The sequence below is a fragment of the Mesitornis unicolor genome, unplaced genomic scaffold (genome assembly GCF_000695765.1).
Source record: "Mesitornis unicolor isolate BGI_N332 unplaced genomic scaffold, ASM69576v1 scaffold25803, whole genome shotgun sequence".
NCBI lineage: Eukaryota > Metazoa > Chordata > Aves > Mesitornithiformes > Mesitornithidae > Mesitornis > Mesitornis unicolor.
Window position 1 is genome coordinate 1 of NW_010175838.1, and position 18,043 is coordinate 18,043.

The following is an 18,043-nucleotide window of genomic DNA, read 5'->3' on the forward strand; positions in this document are numbered from 1 at the left end:
CGCGGGTGGTCATAAAAACAAATTTCCTTTGTAATTTTTCTTTTTTTTGGGGGGGGTTGGGGGGGCGGGAATAATTTGGAAGTCTGATAGTGTGTGGGAAATGATTACATCAGTCGGAGGGAGGGCTAGGATTGGTCTACACAGTGTGGTTTGATTCACTACCGCAAAGATTGCGTGTAACCCTTTGAGTGGAGCTCTGGCAGAGTTGTTTCCCTCCCCAGAAACAGTCCCCATAGCAGGGGCTACGTGACAGGTACGGTACCGCCGTCCCCTGACACCGCCGGCACCCCGGGCGCCCAGCCATAGGCTACAAAGGGGCGGCGGAGGCAGAGAACAAACTCTCTCCAGAGGCAATCTCTATTTAAAATGCCATCTTGTTCTTCCGATTGCTGCCTTTTACGTGCCGTTGAGGTAAGATTTTCCATATCGAATTACCCTCCAGGTTTTTGTTAGGTTCGCCTTCTCTTGCTAGGATGTAGAGCGTTTTAAATGCAGAGTCAATTTGAATCTTGGACCTGCACGTTCGCCCGGAGGAATAATTTTGTGGCAAGTGTCTCTCGCTTGAGCAGAACAATGCAAAGAGGAAAGCATCTGTATAATTCAGGAGGTGGGGAGAAGGTTCCTGACTTGTTCTCTCATCTCCATTAATATTTAGGATGTGCAACGTATGCACGTTTGGTTTCGAACTACTTTCCAGCTAGGATCAAAAGAGGAGTCGGGGCGGGGAGAGAAATGCGTGGACTGTGCTAGCTAATTGATCCGCTGGCGAACTGCAAGTGGGACTTCCCCAGGCGAAACAATCAAAAGTTAGTGGGGAACAAGAGAGCCATTTTTAATCTTTGGGGTCTCGGCCTGCTCCTCTGTAAATGCTCGGAGGCCTCAAACGGGATCACAAGGAAAATTGAGTGTGTTTACCTAGATGTAATTTCTCTCGCCCACTGTTGCCGAAGTACTCCCGATACTGTTTCACGTTTGCTTCCCTTACACAGCTCTATACAGAACCTGCTCTCTCACTTTTTTCTGTGTATGTGGTCATATTAACCCTGCTGAATCTTTGTTTAGTGCAGGGAGGTGTTGGGGAGGGGGGAGGGGAAATAGGGCAAGGGGTCATCAGGAGAAAGCGTTACAAAGTGAATCACCCATGTCATTTGTCCTGGCTCCCAAGGTGCTGGGAACCCTCATGCCAAGAGGATGCTTTTCTACGGTAGTAGCTGTGTGGTTTGCCTATGTTGAGAGCTGTTGATCTGTAAGTGTACCCTTTATGTTGCAGGATGTAAAAGTCTTTAGTGAAGATGGAACAAGCAAAGTGGTCGAGATTCTAGCAGACATGACAGCCAGGGACCTCTGTCAGCTGCTCGTTTACAAAAGTCATTGTGTGGATGATAACAGCTGGACTCTAGTGGAGCATCACCCTCACCTAGGATTAGGTAGGGAACGGTCAAAGGGGTGGCATGGTTACCTGGGAACTTAAAATATGTGTAATTCATATTAATGTGCTTCCAGCCGAAACGTTTTTTTTCCCACTGCTTTTATTTGTACAATTAGCCAAAGTCACATACGTGCTTTCTGTATATTACGTTTTGATGTGTTAAGCGTTAAGTCCTTCTCTTATTTCCCATCTTCTGCTTTTTTATTATAAAAAAGAAAAATAATTGTCTAATCTTCACGCTAGCGCTCTGTTGCTACCTTGCTGTGTCTGAAGCTATTGCAAATAAACAGCTTAGGCAAATTAAGCTTGATCCTTAGAGTACTGGTCCTGTGAAACAGCTCAGCTCATCACCAGCTGGGAGACCTGGGTGGACAGACTCGGCTCTGCATACCTACAGTAATGCTTATGAGAGCTAGACATGCTGAGGTGGGGGAGGGGGTTGGCTGAACTTGACTTCAGGCAGGGGAAAAATGGTGGCACCACCCGCAAAGCCACGGGCAATTTCTGGACCAGCAGTGGCATCTGCTCTCCAGGCAGCAGCTCCTTCACCTGATTGAAATTAAGGTGTCATGGTTACAGTTTCAAGAAGGCAGCAAGAGGAAGAACTGTGGGGAATTAAATAACGCCGTGAATTGGTTTAATTACAGTACCTGAAAGGCTCTCATGTTATTCAGTCTTCCTTTTCCTGTTATTTTGTGGCACTGATTAGTTGCCGGGTTCTGCTGTGCAGCTTGCAACCGCATATCGCTCAGATATGCTATCTATAATTCTACATAGCGTACAATAACGCTTTAGAAAGTGTAGCATTTGGAGTATTGGTCGATACACTTCACAGGGAATTTTTTCTAGAAAATAAAGGAAGACAAATCATAAGCTGTGATCACCAGCACTGGAATCGTGAATGCTATCTGTAGCTAACAGAGAGGTTTTTTTATGTCTAAAAATGTAATTCAGAACCCTTACAAATAAGAAAAGGAAACATTTTGCTGGAGATGTAATGCCCTAAACCGATACTGTTAAAAGCAGATAAATTCACTGCTCTACAGAAGAGCACCCGATAAAAATATAATCATAGGATATTGTGATTATTTAATGGTTTTATTGGGTAGCTCTCCTAATATAGAATTATGTGAAAAAATTAACATGAAACACCCATTTCTATATGTCTGTGATAGACTTTCAGTTCCGAGGACATAGGATGAGGTGCAGAATTAGAGTATAAATTACAGAACCTTTATCTCTTGTAGCTTAATATGCCACATGCGTGCTTCTAACAACCTTTACAGATTTTCAGTTTTATCAATGCTCATTAAACTACCGGGCTCTCTTTTTCTATATTCTCTTTCCCATCATTGCTGATTACCAAGGTATTGTGTAAACAGAAGCCTTCTCCTTTGTGACCAACATCCTTCTCCTGCCAGATTCATTCAATGATGCCACAATTCAGTGTTTGTGACATCACAATAGCTTCCATGGTGACTAATTGTGCTGTCAAACTCTGGTGTGTGACATCTCTGAATGAATCGGGCAGGAGGCTGATTAGGAAATCAAAAGCTTCTGTTTACACACAAATAACTTGGTAATTAACAATGATGGGAAAAGAGCAAGATACTTATCGGGCTGCATTTATATACATGGGGACCTGCCTGCCTTGGACCTCTGTTCACACTGGAGCACAAAGTGGGGCCCAGCTGTCCCAGAGAAATGGGGTGTGCAGGTTGGGGCTCCAGCAGCCACTGAACTTTGCTCCACAGGGACTGCTCCAGGGCTTTCCTCTGTAGGCCACGCATTAGATCTGTGTGCAACGCGATGCAGCCCGTGAGGGTGCAAAGCGAACAGACAAAGAGAAAAGTATTTAAGGTGTCAGGAAAGGATGTAACGATAGAGATTTCACATATTTGAAAGGATGTGGACAGGAAAGGGAATAAAAGAGTTCATTTAACGGGAGACAACAGCCAATTTCTTGTATTTGGAGATCAAAGTATACTCCGTGACATACTCAGTAAACTTTAAATACCAACTTTCATGCGTTCACCCAGTCTGAATTTTTTGTTATATGGCTGCTTACTTCTAGCTTCTTAGTAGCTTAAATGCTTCCCTGTATTTCAGAGGCTGTCAGATCAACGTAGTAATCTGTCTGCACTTTAGGTGAAGTTATTATCAACTGTCTGATGTTCCATATTTTTCCCTCTAGAAATAAGATTGCTAGTATAATTATGAAACAATAGCAAGGAGATACTTAGCAGGGTGGAAAGAAATATGGTTTAAGAGCAGTGAGAATTCTGTGTTTCCGGACGACATTATTTCTTACTCAAGACATCCTTGCTGGCTTAGTGCTGTAGATGGTAATCTTGAAGCCCACCAAAAGAGGTGAGTTCCTTCATTGAGCTCACTTATCTCCTGTCCCGTCCCACCCCCCCATCTTGCCTAATATTACTTTCCAAAAGAAAAAAAGAGCTCAGTTTGCAGGACCAGTTCATCTTTTTACTTTTGAGCAGACTGAGGACAAGCGGCAGTTTTTGAAGCCAGCAGAGTATCTATCATTGTGGTGATCTAGGTTCCAGTTCTTCAGAAACCTTCTTCACCTGGCTGCTTACTTTGCACATGTAGTCAAGGGTATTCCAAATAACACGTGTGCTTGCAAATGCCTTCAGACAGCTATGGGACTGCACAAAGTATTTGTGTTCACACTGGAGGCAGTGGTATGACAATTTACCGTCAGACTTGCATAGATTTGGCATATGGAAGTGGTTCCTGCTGCCCTGTGCCACTAGTATCTAAACCACTTTATGGTCAAGGTTTAAGCAGTCTGTGAAACTTGAATTGGTCCCATTATTTCATTTGCAACTAGAAATACACCCAACGTGTTAGTGAAATGTAGTAGTCTCCCTATGAGATACCCCATGCTTAACTAGCATCAGTTTAGGACAGGGACTGAGTTATCTGTATTGGACATTAACAGAAATAATAATAATGATAAAGACAGACTGTCATGATAGTATGTGTCTGGGCACTGAAAGAATCCCTACCTACAAACCTCATTTTTCCAGCTCCAAAATTGACCGTACATCTTACTTAATATAGTTGAAGCAGGCAAGAAAAGTAGTAAGGCTCTGAAATATATGTAGGGTTAGAAGAAATAATTGCTGCAAGTTTTGCACATAGATTTGTTTACATGTGCATTGAATTTGATTTGCCTTAATCTGAACAAATTAAAAGTGGAACAGTTTGACACAGTGCTTGCTAAAATACTACAACAGAGCGGGCTGTTTCACACTTCAGTCCACCTGTCATTTGTAGGGATTCTCTAGTTGGAAGTTTCGGGCCATGCCTGGCAATCGTTCATGATGGAATCCAGCTCCTTTTCCCATCTTCTATCATGTCTAAATTTCTGTAGAAGTTTAGGTAAATAGTACAGGCAGTTTTGGAGGAGGGAAAAAAAAAGTTTGTCCTATCTAGGAACGTGTAGAGGAGACTGAGTTGAGCTTATCAGATAAACTAAAAAGAGACATTTCTGGAACATTTCATAGTTCAAAAAGCAAAGCAGGAACCTCAAAGCATGGCTGAGGTGTGGGTTGCTGGTGTGTCAAGTGGCAGTTCATCCCATTTATACTAACTGGGTGCTGATTACCAAGGACTTCCGAAATGTACAACTTTGGTGAATTAGTAGCAAACTGACCAGGACTGGCTTCCTTTTCACATGCATGTGCTATTAAATGCTGCACCTTTTCTTCAAGATGGCTTTCACCATCAAAACGAAAAGGGAAACATTAAAGCAGTGGGAGTATCACCACAGAATCTCAAAAGTCTTGATTTGGTAAAGTAATACGTCTGGATCAGTTGCCTAAAGCATCTAAGAAACAGTCACTGGGTATATTTACACAAACTAGCTATCAAAATAGAAGACAAATTGGCAAATGTTCACCTCTACTGCATTTCCTCAGGACGGAATGAACAGGATGTGGTTTGTCCCTGCCCTTAGGCCAGCAGTCTTCAGTGTCTTAGGAAAGCAAGGGCCACATCTTTGTGCAATGACAGCAGCAGGCAGTGGTCTTTCAGAGTTCATACTGTGATGAAGATTCACACCAACATAATTAAATGTTTTCTGGGGGAAGCATGGTTTCCAAAACAAAAAAGCCCTCCACCCTCATAGGCCCACTGTCCTCATCACAGTGTGGAGGAGATTTGGCTTAACCAGTTGCCTAAAACCATGACACTGGCAACAGATGAGCAGCAATACCTGAAACTTCACCTGTGAAGCCCCTACATAATGTGGATGTTTAGGTGATGAATGCTCAGGTGGTGCAAAAAGTCCTTAATAACTGCTACCAACAGCAGTATTGTTGCATACATTTGTCAAAGAACTACCCCTTAAAAGTGGTGTTATGGCTAGCGCACTAAGAAACAGCTCTTCACTTGAGAGCAGCCCAGTATGGAAAATCCTCAGTGTTAACCCCTTGAAACGCAACCTATAGCAAGGCTGGGCATTGCAGATGCACGGTAAATGCTGAAGTCATCAATGAGCTGGTGATGGCTGACAATCGAAATGCAGGTGAAAAAGGCAATGGGATCATCCAGACATAGGTTAAATTTTCAATCAGAGAACTTACATTAATCTGCTAAATTGAATAATTCAAGTGGCATTCAAGAGCTTTCTGCTTTTTGAGATCCCAGTGACTACTTGCTTTCTGTCCTGAAAACACCGCAAGGAACTCGGGTGGCAGCCTGGCGTTTCAAACTGTGGGAATGCGAGAATGCAGGAACACGAAGCGGGGGTGGGACTCTCCAAACTTCGGCCAGCAAGTCACATGCATTTGGATAGAACTTTGCAAAAGTTATTTTTTGTTCGGCCTCATTTTTTATTTCCTGTTACGTAAGGGATGAAAGTACTGACTATCAAGACTTGAAAAATACCTAAATATTTTCTCAGAAACTTTTGAAGCTTTGCCAAGATAACGGGTTCATTAAGTAGTGCACGCTTAGCCCGGTTGCTGCCTTTTGAGTTACTGCTTTCAGGGAATTGGATTTGTTAAGCTATCTGTTCATGCTTTGATGTGCCATTCTTTTGACCAGAGAAGTGGTGGTTATGGGGAGTTACCTTGTAACCAAATCTAGAGCAGAAAATTGCCCTGTCTTGTGTACAAAACATTTGTCTCTGTCAGTATTCCTGTAAAGTAGATCCTGTGACCTCTTTCATAATAAACCCCATTGTCTGGCATCTACAATAAAGGCCTGAAGTTCACCTTGAAATGAACTGGTTTTATAGAGTGTGATCAAACAGGACACTGTATTTCTGTGATAGTTCAAGACCTAATGCTGGCCTCTCTGCAGCTTTTTTCCCCTTAAATCTGTCTACCTTGCCAGTTCCACAACATACAGCAAGTGCCAAAAGAAGAGGTTCGCATGTCTTATTTAAGCTACTGCACACAAAAAATCTGAAAAATCTGTGCTTGTGAAGCCCTGATGTAGGAAATCATTGAAGAACACTGCCATGTAATGTTAAACTTTGTAATGCTTACACCCTAGTTCCTTTAAATGCCTCGCAGAATTATAGTTCGAAATCTGTGATATGTTTTGTTAACTTCTTAAAACATAATGGAATTGCACTGGGATGTTCTGCTCCTGTTCTTTGGAAGTTGTTCTTGCTGCTTCTGCTGGTTGGCTGTGTGTTAACATCCTGTTCTTTTTCCACAGAGAGATGCTTGGAAGATCATGAGCTCATAGTTCAAGTCGAGTCTACAATGGGAAGTGAAAGTAAATTTTTGTTCAGGAAGAATTACGCAAAATACGAATTTTTCAAAAATCCCATGGTAAGTCTCATTACTTCAGTTGTTTACACCTCAGAGAGAGGGATGGACTGCAGTAACATTGCTGGGTGCTGTTATGTCTTAAACATCTATTTAAAAAAAGAACAACCAACAAACAGGATTCTTTCCAGAGAGATTTTAAACAACATTTACATTCCTTATGCTTTCGTCCTAGCGTAAAAACCTCAAGTGTTTTCAAGTTACCAAAGATAGTTGTTTCAAAATGACTACTGTTATGTTGGAGAGTGACCAAGACAGGGAAAACTTTGTTGGTTTAAGAAGAAGCGCAATTTACTTCTTATCTTCAGTGTTACTTGGTTTGAAGCGAATTGATCACGTAGCCTGTAGTATCCAAAACTCTTAATTTCTGATAGTAATAATTTAAAAAAACCCCTCTGGGTAACCCCTAAAGGGCTTACTGCATACAAGGAATTTCCCGTTTGTCGTCGTATGTGTTGAACAGTGTCACCCGTGGCTGTGCTATGCTAGTGTGCTCTGCCTTCTTTACTGGTCATAGTAACTCACCCTCTCTATGTCCTCATGTATATCCATGCTTGAAAAGTATTGTTATGTCATCCCTAGACTTATTCCTGGATTTGTAAGAGCCTTTGAATGTTGTAATTTTAAACTGTTGGCGGTGTAACCACTTATTTGGGTATCATTTTTCACATTTCATCTAAACAAATTAAGTTGGAATGGGCTGTTGATACAAACCGATGTCAGCTGGTGCGACTCCTCTAGGTAGCTGAAGGAAGATAACCCAGAAGTAGTTTAGGTGAAAACAGATTTTGGGTCAGTTGAGCAGAAGAAAAAATAGATACGTGCAGTCACACGAAAACTCACTGTTGAAGTTACTGCGGGTGATAAACTCGTTCCTTTCCTCATAGACGCTAATGCACAGTTGCTGCATCCTCGCACGTGTGCTTGCACGTACATTTGTCATCTGCCAGCGCTTGTTTCAGAGGCTGTGCCTTGACTGGCTGTGTGAAACATTTCTGTACAGGGAGTGTTTGCAATTTTTCACTTCTGTTGATCTTCCCATCTGATAACCTATGAACATCTGAGTGTTGTACAGAAATTTTGGTATCACAGGAGCTAGCACACTGGTTTCATGTGATATACTTTAATTAATAACAGAGCATGGGAATAAAACCCAGAATGCTTGGCATTCAGTCCCAGGCTCCCGCAATCAGAGAATAAATCATTCTTTGGGTGTAAGAATGCGAGGGCTCCCTATCCGTTGCATTAGCTGTTGCCATATGGTGCTGTTTCTACTCAAGAGAGGCTGGTAAATGCTAGCTTTCGTAATTCATTGTGCAGCTTACCTGGGCAGAAGGGTGATTCCTCTTCAGTCCTTCTCTTTGTGCCCTAAAGGCTGAAATTTATATTGTCTGAAGGGTGGTGAATGTTCTAAACTAAAAACGTTTCTGTTGTGATTCATCTTGTTATAATCAGTCTTTGCTTTATTTCAGGCATTTCTGCATGTCTTCATGCTTCAAATAATGTTTAAAAACTTCAAGAATGACTTAATGTCATTGCTGTGCATAGTGAATTCAGTGTACCGAATTATATAGGCATTTTAAAACATGGCAAATGAAAAGGGGAACTGGAGGAATAAATCTGAAGTCAAGGCATTGATTTAGCAGTCAGAAAACTGTCTGACCTTTGTCATGCAAAGATTCAGTATGAATGAGATATTGTACCAGATGCTTGACATCGGAAAGCTCTATAGAAGCACCTGTTTGTGTGTTGAACAATATTTGCTTCTGTCTTTGTGGGCTGGGGGAAAGGAGGTAGATGCCTGCTTTGAGATTATTCAAATCCAGCATGTGAAGCAGGGCATGTGACACAGAGCCTAATTATTGCACATGTGTCCTCATTCAGTTTTTATTATTTCACTTCATGGACTGTATGCTGACCTGTCCTTACAAGAAAAAAACGCTGGGCTCTGTGATGTTACCCTAATATATAAACATACAGGCATAGATTTGGCAGCGGGCTTTTCTCTTGACAGATTGAAGGGTTTGAAGCCCTGAGCATAACCTGGCTGTTGAACAACCAAATGAAAGCATCAACAGTCACACATGAGCACTTTCTCAAAATTAAGGCCTGCAAATGGCACTTTGGAGCCTTCTGAGGGACTGAGCAGGTTTTAGGGTCAAGAGATACAGCACTGAAGAACTGTATTTTGGATAGAGAGTGCTATCAAAGGCAAAGGTGTTCATACTGCAGATCCCGCAGCGTCCCTGCCTGAGACTTCTTGCAATGCATTTGCATCCAGCTTACCCCATGAGGGTAGAGAAAACTTCTTATTCCTCCTGTTCTGCATCTGCCACATGGCAGGTGGAGTTACAGAGAGTTTGTTCACTGAATGGCCTTTTTGGGATGGAGAGGGAAGCCCAGAAATTTGATGGCAGAATATGCAATAAGCTAGAGTCACTGCATATCCAGCCTGCAGGACCACTGATCTTGTCCTTTCCTAGGAAGCAGAGGCTGTTAGAGATCCCTAAAAGCCCTCAGTAGAAGAGGAAGTGAAGGGAAAATGCGCTTACAAAGTGCTGCATGTCAGATATTTTTAAAATCCACATTCTGTCTACAGGGGCATTGGGTGAGCAGGAGGAAGAGAAGAACTTCACTTGAAAGCCCCAGTATTGCTTTCTGTGTCAGGGGATCTCCAAACTGATTTAAGAGTGATAGTTTCATAAAATTAATGACTGCAAGAAAATTCCGCTTGTTCTATGTAAAAGTGTTCAAATATAATGTGACTTCCAATTGTCTTCTCTTTTTGTGTCTAGAATTTCTTTCCAGAGCAAATGGTTGCCTGGTGCCAGCAAACAAATGGCAGTATCCCGCAGTCACAACTTTTGCAGGTACTGTAAGTTACGGGTATGGACACAAAGTGGTCAGAGAAAGACCAGTTTAGTGAGTTAGCATAGGGCACTAATACTGAAAATATCTGACAAAGATCTTACCTAGTGCCATTGAGGTGTAGCTTTTTAACACAACGTATTAATAGCTATGTTCATACATATTTGTTCCGTTAATATTTAACTTACTCTGTGGGTACCTGGTTTGGCCACCTAGTGTTGTTCCTAGAGCAGTCTCAGCAGATATATTTCTAGAAAAACAAATTTACTGTGTTAAAAGCAAAGCAGAAGTACTCTTCTGTACTCCACATTATAGCATAGGAGAAAATGTAATAATGCATGTGTACATTAGAAGATGGGCTTGAGATGGCGAGAGGAGAGTTTGCTTTTGCTTTTTATGTCTCATGTTTGTGCTTGGCAAGAATTAACACTAAGGACCGACTTCCCCATGGTTCAGCAAACTAGCTGCTCTTTGGTGTAGAATGAGAATTCCCTAAGAAGTCAGTGCAAGTAGTTACTGAAAAGTGTATGTAGTATTTGCAAAGTACTCCCATTTAAAGCTCCCCAAGTTAAATTACAGGGGTGCGTACCTTACGCGTATGTGCTGGTAGAGTTGTGTAATCTGCGTGGCAGTGGCACGTGCACCGGTATTTTTGATACCTCTGTGCAGTTTCTTGCTTATGAAGGAACTGTGGTGGTGGCACAGTTGGTTGGCCTCCAAGGATTGTGCTGAAGGGTGGGCTGCCTCTCTGACCAGTAACTCATTAGCTTAAACCTCTCAGTTTAAGCACTCCAATCTAAACCCTGTAGTCTACATCTTTTTCAGTTTAGTTGTTTTCTCAAATGTGGGACATCAACTCAGGAGGCCAAATTAAAACAGAGCTTATTAAAAAGAGTACTATGTACAAAATACAAGACCATGATGCCTGGAAGACAGTGCCGTGAATAACAGGCAAATTTATAAAGCAGAAGGCACAAATATATGAAGAAAACATACATACAGATAACTGATTTTAGCTTGATTTCTGTCATTTTGCATGTCTGCAGATATGCACTGACTCTGTTTAAATACAAGAAGATTCCACTGACTTTTGAACCAGTGCACTCAATTTGTCCCGCAACCACTTCAAAATCCATCAGATACTGGCTCCAGGTTCACTGAGAGGAATTTAAAACATCAGCGTCCACTCTCAGCTGGGAAACAATACCAAAATCAAAGCTATTTCTGGAATTAAAAATGAAAGTCAGGTGCAATGAGGTTGCAATCAGGCACCAAAAGTGGCGTGAACAGGCATTGCCACAGACTGCTAGGAACAGAGGTGCTTGGACTCTTTTGGACCCTTTTCCCACAGTATAAGTGGAGAAGTGAGTTTGTTAACATGGGCAGCAGAACTCGCTAAAAGAGCAAGATATTCTTGAAAATGGAAACGTTTCCAACCTAGGGTAACTCAAGCAGTAGTGGAAGGAAAACCTTGCACCTTGTGAGATGCGAGAGTTTGCTTCTGGGAAGGCTCAGTTGGGTACAGTCTTGGAGAAGCATTCAAGTCACAGGGGTTAACAGCGTGAGAGGGTGCAGCAGAGAAGATGGGTACATTCTCTTGGGTTCATTGTTCAATCATAAGGAACAGTCTGCCTTCAAGCATCTGTATTGAATACACCTTTCAAAAAAAACAACCATTTTTCATCATTTCAGTGATGACTGTAATTTGTTGAAGGTGAACTTCCTGTAGTCCAGGAGTCATCAAGTGTGTTGCATCTGAGGCCACCTCAAACACTGTGCAAGCGCGCTGTTTTTAATTACACACAGAATAGGGAAAAATATTAAATATCACTTCAGAAATATCATTTCAGAAACACCATATACTGCATTAAGAGCTAGTCTTTTCAGTCTTAACAATAGCATTGAAGCCAGAAGGATCTGTTTTCGTAGGCCAACCAGATTTATGCATTTGGCTCCTTACTACAGAATGTATTAGTTTGGCATTTAACTTACCGAGCAAGACCTCTGTCATTTAAAAGTCTGGCCCATTGTATTAAGGGAGCAATCCATCAGTTCACTAAACATAGTTAATACTTCCTTCCTTTGAAGTATTGCAAATCAAATATTTCTGGATCTTGAAGTCTCGTATAATTGCTGACACTTATTTAATGGCTCTACATTTCATTTTGAGTTAAATATTGTCTGTCATACTTCTGGTCTTGGGACAGGTGCATGCACTATGTAAGACTTCAATGTGGGAACACCTGAAATGGGCTGTTTCCATTCTAAAACTTCAGGATAAAGTTGGATATTTTGGGCAATGTTTCCAAGTTAGACTAGTTGCCAGAATTGTTGTGCCAAGGTATTATTTTAAGAATTAATAAGCTTACTTTGCATCCCTTCAGGCCAAGTGCGAGAACAGTGGGGATACAGAGAAATGTTAGCCTTTTGGAGATTTCAGTATTGATAATCGAGAACAGGAAAATGTCAGTGGCAGGAGTAGTTAGCTAGGCAGATGTAACAGGAGGAGCAGGAATATCCATTTTGGTCACAAACCAGTTTAAACATCTAGGTCAGTTTAAGCATAATGTGAAACTGTGATTTGGCATTTGCTTCTCTGTTTTGCAAATACAGTGACTATTTTATGATCCTCCATAGTACACAATCCTCACTTACATTGTCTTCTCCAACAGAACTTTTTAAACTCCAGTAGCTGCCCTGAAATTCAAGGTTTCTTGCATGTGAAAGAGCTGGGAAGGAAATCGTGGAAGAAGTTGTATGTGTGTTTGAGGAGATCAGGACTTTATTGTTCTACAAAAGGAACTTCAAAGGTAAGATTAAAAAAGAAGCTGCGCAGTACTAGCATGTGAAAGCATTTTCTGCTTTTACAGTGGGCATTTTTTGCTGGTTTTTAAATATCTGCACACAGTGTTCCCTTTTTGACTGCACAGAAAAAGATAAGCAAGCCATGATCAAATGACAGTCAAGGCCTGGGCCCTCAGTGCATGAGAACAGCTATCCAGCATTGTTATACAATAAACCCAAACTAGCCAGGCAACATAATTGTGGCTACTGCAGTTGTGCTAACAAGGTTAGCAAGGGAAATCATGCTCTCCAAGCACATGGGTCATTAATTTAGTTTAAATGATACTTTAAACAGTATTTTATATTCTCTAACTTTCAGTTTTCTCAGGAGCAATGTAATAGGTTATGCCATTTTTAATGTCGTGTGTTTGAATAAGTACTTTGTGAGCTTCTTGTATAGAGCACCTTCTGCTAGTAGGCGGATGTTTAAAAGGTGACGACAAGCTGTGTCCACTTCAGACTGCTTGAGAGAGGAGCACAGTGTTCAGACACTGCCCTCTGTTGGAGATTGGTCTGGAGAGACTGCAGAGCTTGCAGCAAAGTCTTCCAGGATCTTACACTTACCTAAGATAAAACACATTATTTCCCCAGGAGCCAAGACATTTGCAATTGTTGGCTGACCTAGAAGACAGCAATATCTTCTCGTTGATAGCAGGCAAGAAGTTGTACAATGCACCTGCAGAGTATGGATTTTGTATAAAGGTATTTCTTCTAATGAAGTTCTTCTAAAGTTCAAGACAGTTTTGGTAGCTCAAGAGTCCCCCTCACCCCCCAGCTAAATGGGATTTGCATGTCAAACTCTGCAAGCATTTCTGTCATGAGGACTTGATCTTTAACATCTTTCGTTTGGCAGGCGTGTCCTGTGAATCTTGCCATCATTTTATGTGACACTTTAACACTTTATCTGGTGCTTCTTTGGCTTGGGAAATTTCTGTGCAGGATCAGCTCAGTGCTGAAGCATGGCGTGCCTGTGAGGGGGCCTGGCTTCAGCTCACATAGGAATTTTTTTTTCCAAGTACTCTAATTGAATAGGAAAGTTTCTCTGGACAGCAAGCACCAAAACTGTATAGCAGCAAAGGATCAAGCTCCAGTTGGGTGTAATCGTACCACTACTGTGGACCAGAGGTTTGCATTTAGTTGAAGAAAATTGTCTTGGGAAATGGAAATAAGAATAAGCAATTGCCTTTGAGGATTTTAAAAACTGTTGTACTGATGGATAGGGTTGGAAAGTATTTCAAAGCTCCATGTAATTTTCTGAGAAGAAAATAAAGCTGGGATAAAATAAAGGTGGTTTTATACTTCAGCAGTGAAGTAGTCTCCTTCCTAGCAGCCATTCCAGAGCTGGACAACATGGGTTTGCCTCAGAGAGTAGAGACCGGCTGCAGGACAGATCCTGAACTAATGGAAGCAGACTTGACGTAACCTTCAGTTACAGAAAGTTTGGTTCTTCATCTCAAAATGGGCACTCATAAAACTTCTCACAGTTCTAAGGGAAAAAAACCTCAAACAACTTGGTTCTGATTCTAGCATGGCCCAAATGTCTTGTTCTTGTAACTGGGAGAACTGCAGAGTATTTCAAAGCAGGCACTGATGTTAATCTTGCTGGACCCAACTGAGAAGGTGTTTTCTTTCAAAGCATGCTTATCCTCTCCTGAGCTTTAAACCAGGGTGGTGTGAGCTTTTTCTGGCCAGTTCTTAGACTAATACCATACTTGCCTTTACTCTGCAGTAAACTTACAGTGTTGCTGGTGTTCTACTGAATGTAGCTGACTTCCCTCTAATACTTTATAGCCCAACAGAGTGAGAAATGAAACTAAGGAACTGAGGTTGTTGTGTGCTGAGGATGAGCAAAGCAGGACGTGCTGGATGACTGCCTTTCGACTCCTCAAGGTACCTAATCTCTTCTGTGTGGATAGAGCTACACCTATAGTTCAGTTGCATTTGTTATTTTGATCATGAGAAAACACCTATATGTTCTTAAACATCATCTGCCTCCAAAATGATACAGCTAAGAGCAAAATACCAGGTAGACCTGTCCCTCCTAGGTTTTTAAACACAGGACTGAGCTCAATTCCTTCCATGTATGACTAAAGTATAATTTTAGTAAATTTAGTGAGCTTAGTAGTCAAGCAGTACTTGATACTAGATATGTGTCCACCAAAATAGGAAGAAGAACCTTGAGTTTATGCAACTTTGGCTCTCTCTGTAGCAAACAGGTAATTTCAGATTTGGAAATGAAGGCGCAATTGTTCCCTCCGGCCACTGAGGTCAGCACACCAGCGTCCTGCTGGTGGCTGCCACATGCCAGGCCATGCCCAAAATGTGCCCTGTAACCCAGGGGCACTGCGAGCGCTTGGTCTGTCCAACCTGAATGAAGAGAGTCACTGTTCCTGCTTATATAGCAGCCCATGTCAGAGAACCTTGCACACCCCTCTCTGCCAAAATGCCCTGTTTCCCACCAGCATTTCACAGGCACCTGCTGACGAAGATGCATTCCAGCGTCCAAAGAGCTGGAAGGGAGTGGGTGCATCAGAGAGAGTGTGAGGTTTTATCATTTCTCACGTGTGGCTTTGACTAGGAAAAGCCGCAGTCTCCTATAGCTGCATAAGCATTGTTTATTTCTCCCCTCCCTTTTAAAAAAGTTTCCGTCATTCATTTATCCTCAAGACATGACAAATGTTTGCTGCAGTTACCTGCTCCTCTCCCTGTGCAGACTGTCTATGGTGCAAAACCCTGTAAGCGTAGGGAGAGCAGATCAGACTCCTAGGCCTGCGGGTATGGAGATGCAATGCCTGTTCTCCATCTGGATTAAGTGATCACCTTCCAAACCAGAGTGCATCTGTTTGAATGCTCTCCAAATATTATCTCATCTGATAATTATAAGAGACTGTGTTGCAGCACAGAAATTCCTGTTTTAAGTTGTTACAGAAGCAGGTGCACTAGCCATAGTATGGGCCAGGATGCAGGAAGCAATTCCAGTTACAAGATGCATATTTGATTTCTGTGGAGTTGATACCTCATAATCCGCTCTCCAGGTACTTGACTCATGTTTAATACACACTAACAATTATGGTAAGAATTTTAGTCCCCAGGCAATTTGCAGTGCTGCTTCTCAGCTGTCCTTTACTTTCCCTATTTACTCAGAATTTTGCATTGTGGGGAAAGTGCTCGAACAGAGGATCAGGTAATTGTAGTGAATTGTGCCTTGAAGATACCACTTGTTCTGAAGAAATTAGTTATGCTGGTCAAGGTGCTAACGTTCCTGAATGGCAAGGAAAAGCCTTCACAGTGTGCAGAATAATTCTTTCCAAGTATGTAGACGTGCATCTTGCTGTGACCATTCAGAGGAATCTTTCTTTGTAGTATGGCCTGGTGGCAGCAGCAGTACTGTATGGCAGTAATTTGTGTGTACTGGCATGTAACATTCACCTTTAGGCAGTTAACACTAGGGGAAAAAAATAGGGTTTGTTTTTAAGCAACACTGAAAGATTATTAAGGATGTATAGACAGGGAAAATTAAGACTGTGCCCCAAGGCTGTTGCCATGACCCTCCTTTATATTTACCTACTGTTTTACATTTCCATAGTCATACATTACCCTGTTTACAAAATTATATATACCATTTCAGTTAGAACATTCAGTAAGCAATGTTTCTATACTTCAGCACTGTGCCTCTAGGGAAGGCACTGAGTAGGTGTTTTCCTACCATCCTAGCCAGCAGTGTTGCTAAAATTTATCATGTTCAACAAGAAGCATGACTGGAATTCAGTCACCTTATTTTTATAAGGATGACAAAAGTACCAAAAGTGTTATTTCCCACTGAAATTCAGTAAAAGAGCTAGCGAATTAAACAGGTTCTTATTTTTTATCATTATAAAACTGAGTTTGAATTACTTACACAGAACTTTTTTTAAGTTCACATTACTAGAGGATAAAAAGAGAGGGAGATAGTTTGTGTGCGCTGACCTGGAGTGCAAGCTTGTGTTCTACAAGGGAGACATGGTGATAGCTGAGAGTGGCAGAAATTACCTGTGTGTTTCACTCAGGCTCGTACAAGGGCTGTCTTTTAAATAAAACTTGTCATGCATATTTACTGCTTGGTTGCCACCTGCCCATTGCTGTTACTCAATGCCAGTTGGTTTGCGACAGCTTCTGATCAGGAAAATAATAAACTGGTGGCACCTTGCTCCAGCGTAAGTGGTATGATGAAATCACTACAGCTTATTTTCCTAGGGTGTATGTTTGAATAATCATGTCCTTGCATTTCTATTTCTGTTGGCAGTATGGAATGCTACTGTATCAGAATTACAGAATTCCCCAGCAGAGAAAAGCCATGCTTCCACACTTTTCCACTCCAGTAGTAAGTAATAAACTTTACCTCGTTAATGTATCCCGTTGGAAAAGATACATTTGCTTCTGCATTTTAAAAGTGGAAAATTTTACGCTAAGAAATGTAAATTCCGCATTGTGTAGCAAATCAACGTAAAGTTCACATTTCGCGTGAGTTCAGTTTACGTGATTGGCTCTCCATTATCGTAGGCTTACACGATCCACATGATTGAAGAGTCTTGGATCCGTCAGGCACTTTGAGATGTACAGTACAGAGACATCTGGCTGTCTCTGCAAAAGCCAGCTTAGGTCTGGCAAAACTAACACGTAAATTTTCCGAAATACGTTGGGCCAAGAGCTGACTGGGAGCTATCTAAAAGTGAAGATCCTGTATTTGGATCTCAACTAGCCCTGAAAATGACTTAAGGATAGTAACAGGGCAAGTGGGCAACTTGAGCAATACAGATTTTATTCTCAGCCTTTGAATCCTCTCCCTCCCCTATGGCCTAAAAAGAAAAGCCTTCTATTTTGGTGTCTGCGAATCTTCTGGGAGAAAAAAAATGAGACGTATTTTCTGTGCTGTTGAAGGATAACTTTGGACAGTCTTCTGAAACCAAAACATTTTAAAATGAAACTCTCAAGGTGGTTTTTTCTTTCCCTGTTTTTTGAAACAAGTGACAATTCCTTTTCAGAGAAGTGTATCTGAAAACTCACTAGTAGCAATGGATTTTTCGGGGCAAATAGGAAGAGTTATTGAAAATCCTGC

The 18,043-nt window shown here is 41.6% G+C and overlaps 1 protein-coding gene across 1 annotated transcript in view; it reads left to right on the top strand.

The window, feature by feature from the left end:
- Positions 1–174: 174 nt before the first annotated feature.
- The window catches only part of LOC104538368 (growth factor receptor-bound protein 10-like), a 24,673-nt gene continuing 6,804 nt past the window's right edge, over positions 175–18,043 (top strand). Inside the window, 9 exon segments of the mRNA XM_010181545.1 lie at positions 175–411; positions 1,271–1,427; positions 7,124–7,239; positions 10,032–10,106; positions 12,777–12,914; positions 13,540–13,650; positions 14,740–14,838; positions 17,231–17,308; positions 17,970–18,043. The exon segment at positions 17,970–18,043 is cut by the window's right edge and continues 1 nt beyond it. Of these exon segments, the coding sequence (XP_010179847.1) occupies positions 367–411; positions 1,271–1,427; positions 7,124–7,239; positions 10,032–10,106; positions 12,777–12,914; positions 13,540–13,650; positions 14,740–14,838; positions 17,231–17,308; positions 17,970–18,043 (893 nt within the window). The 5' untranslated portion in view covers positions 175–366.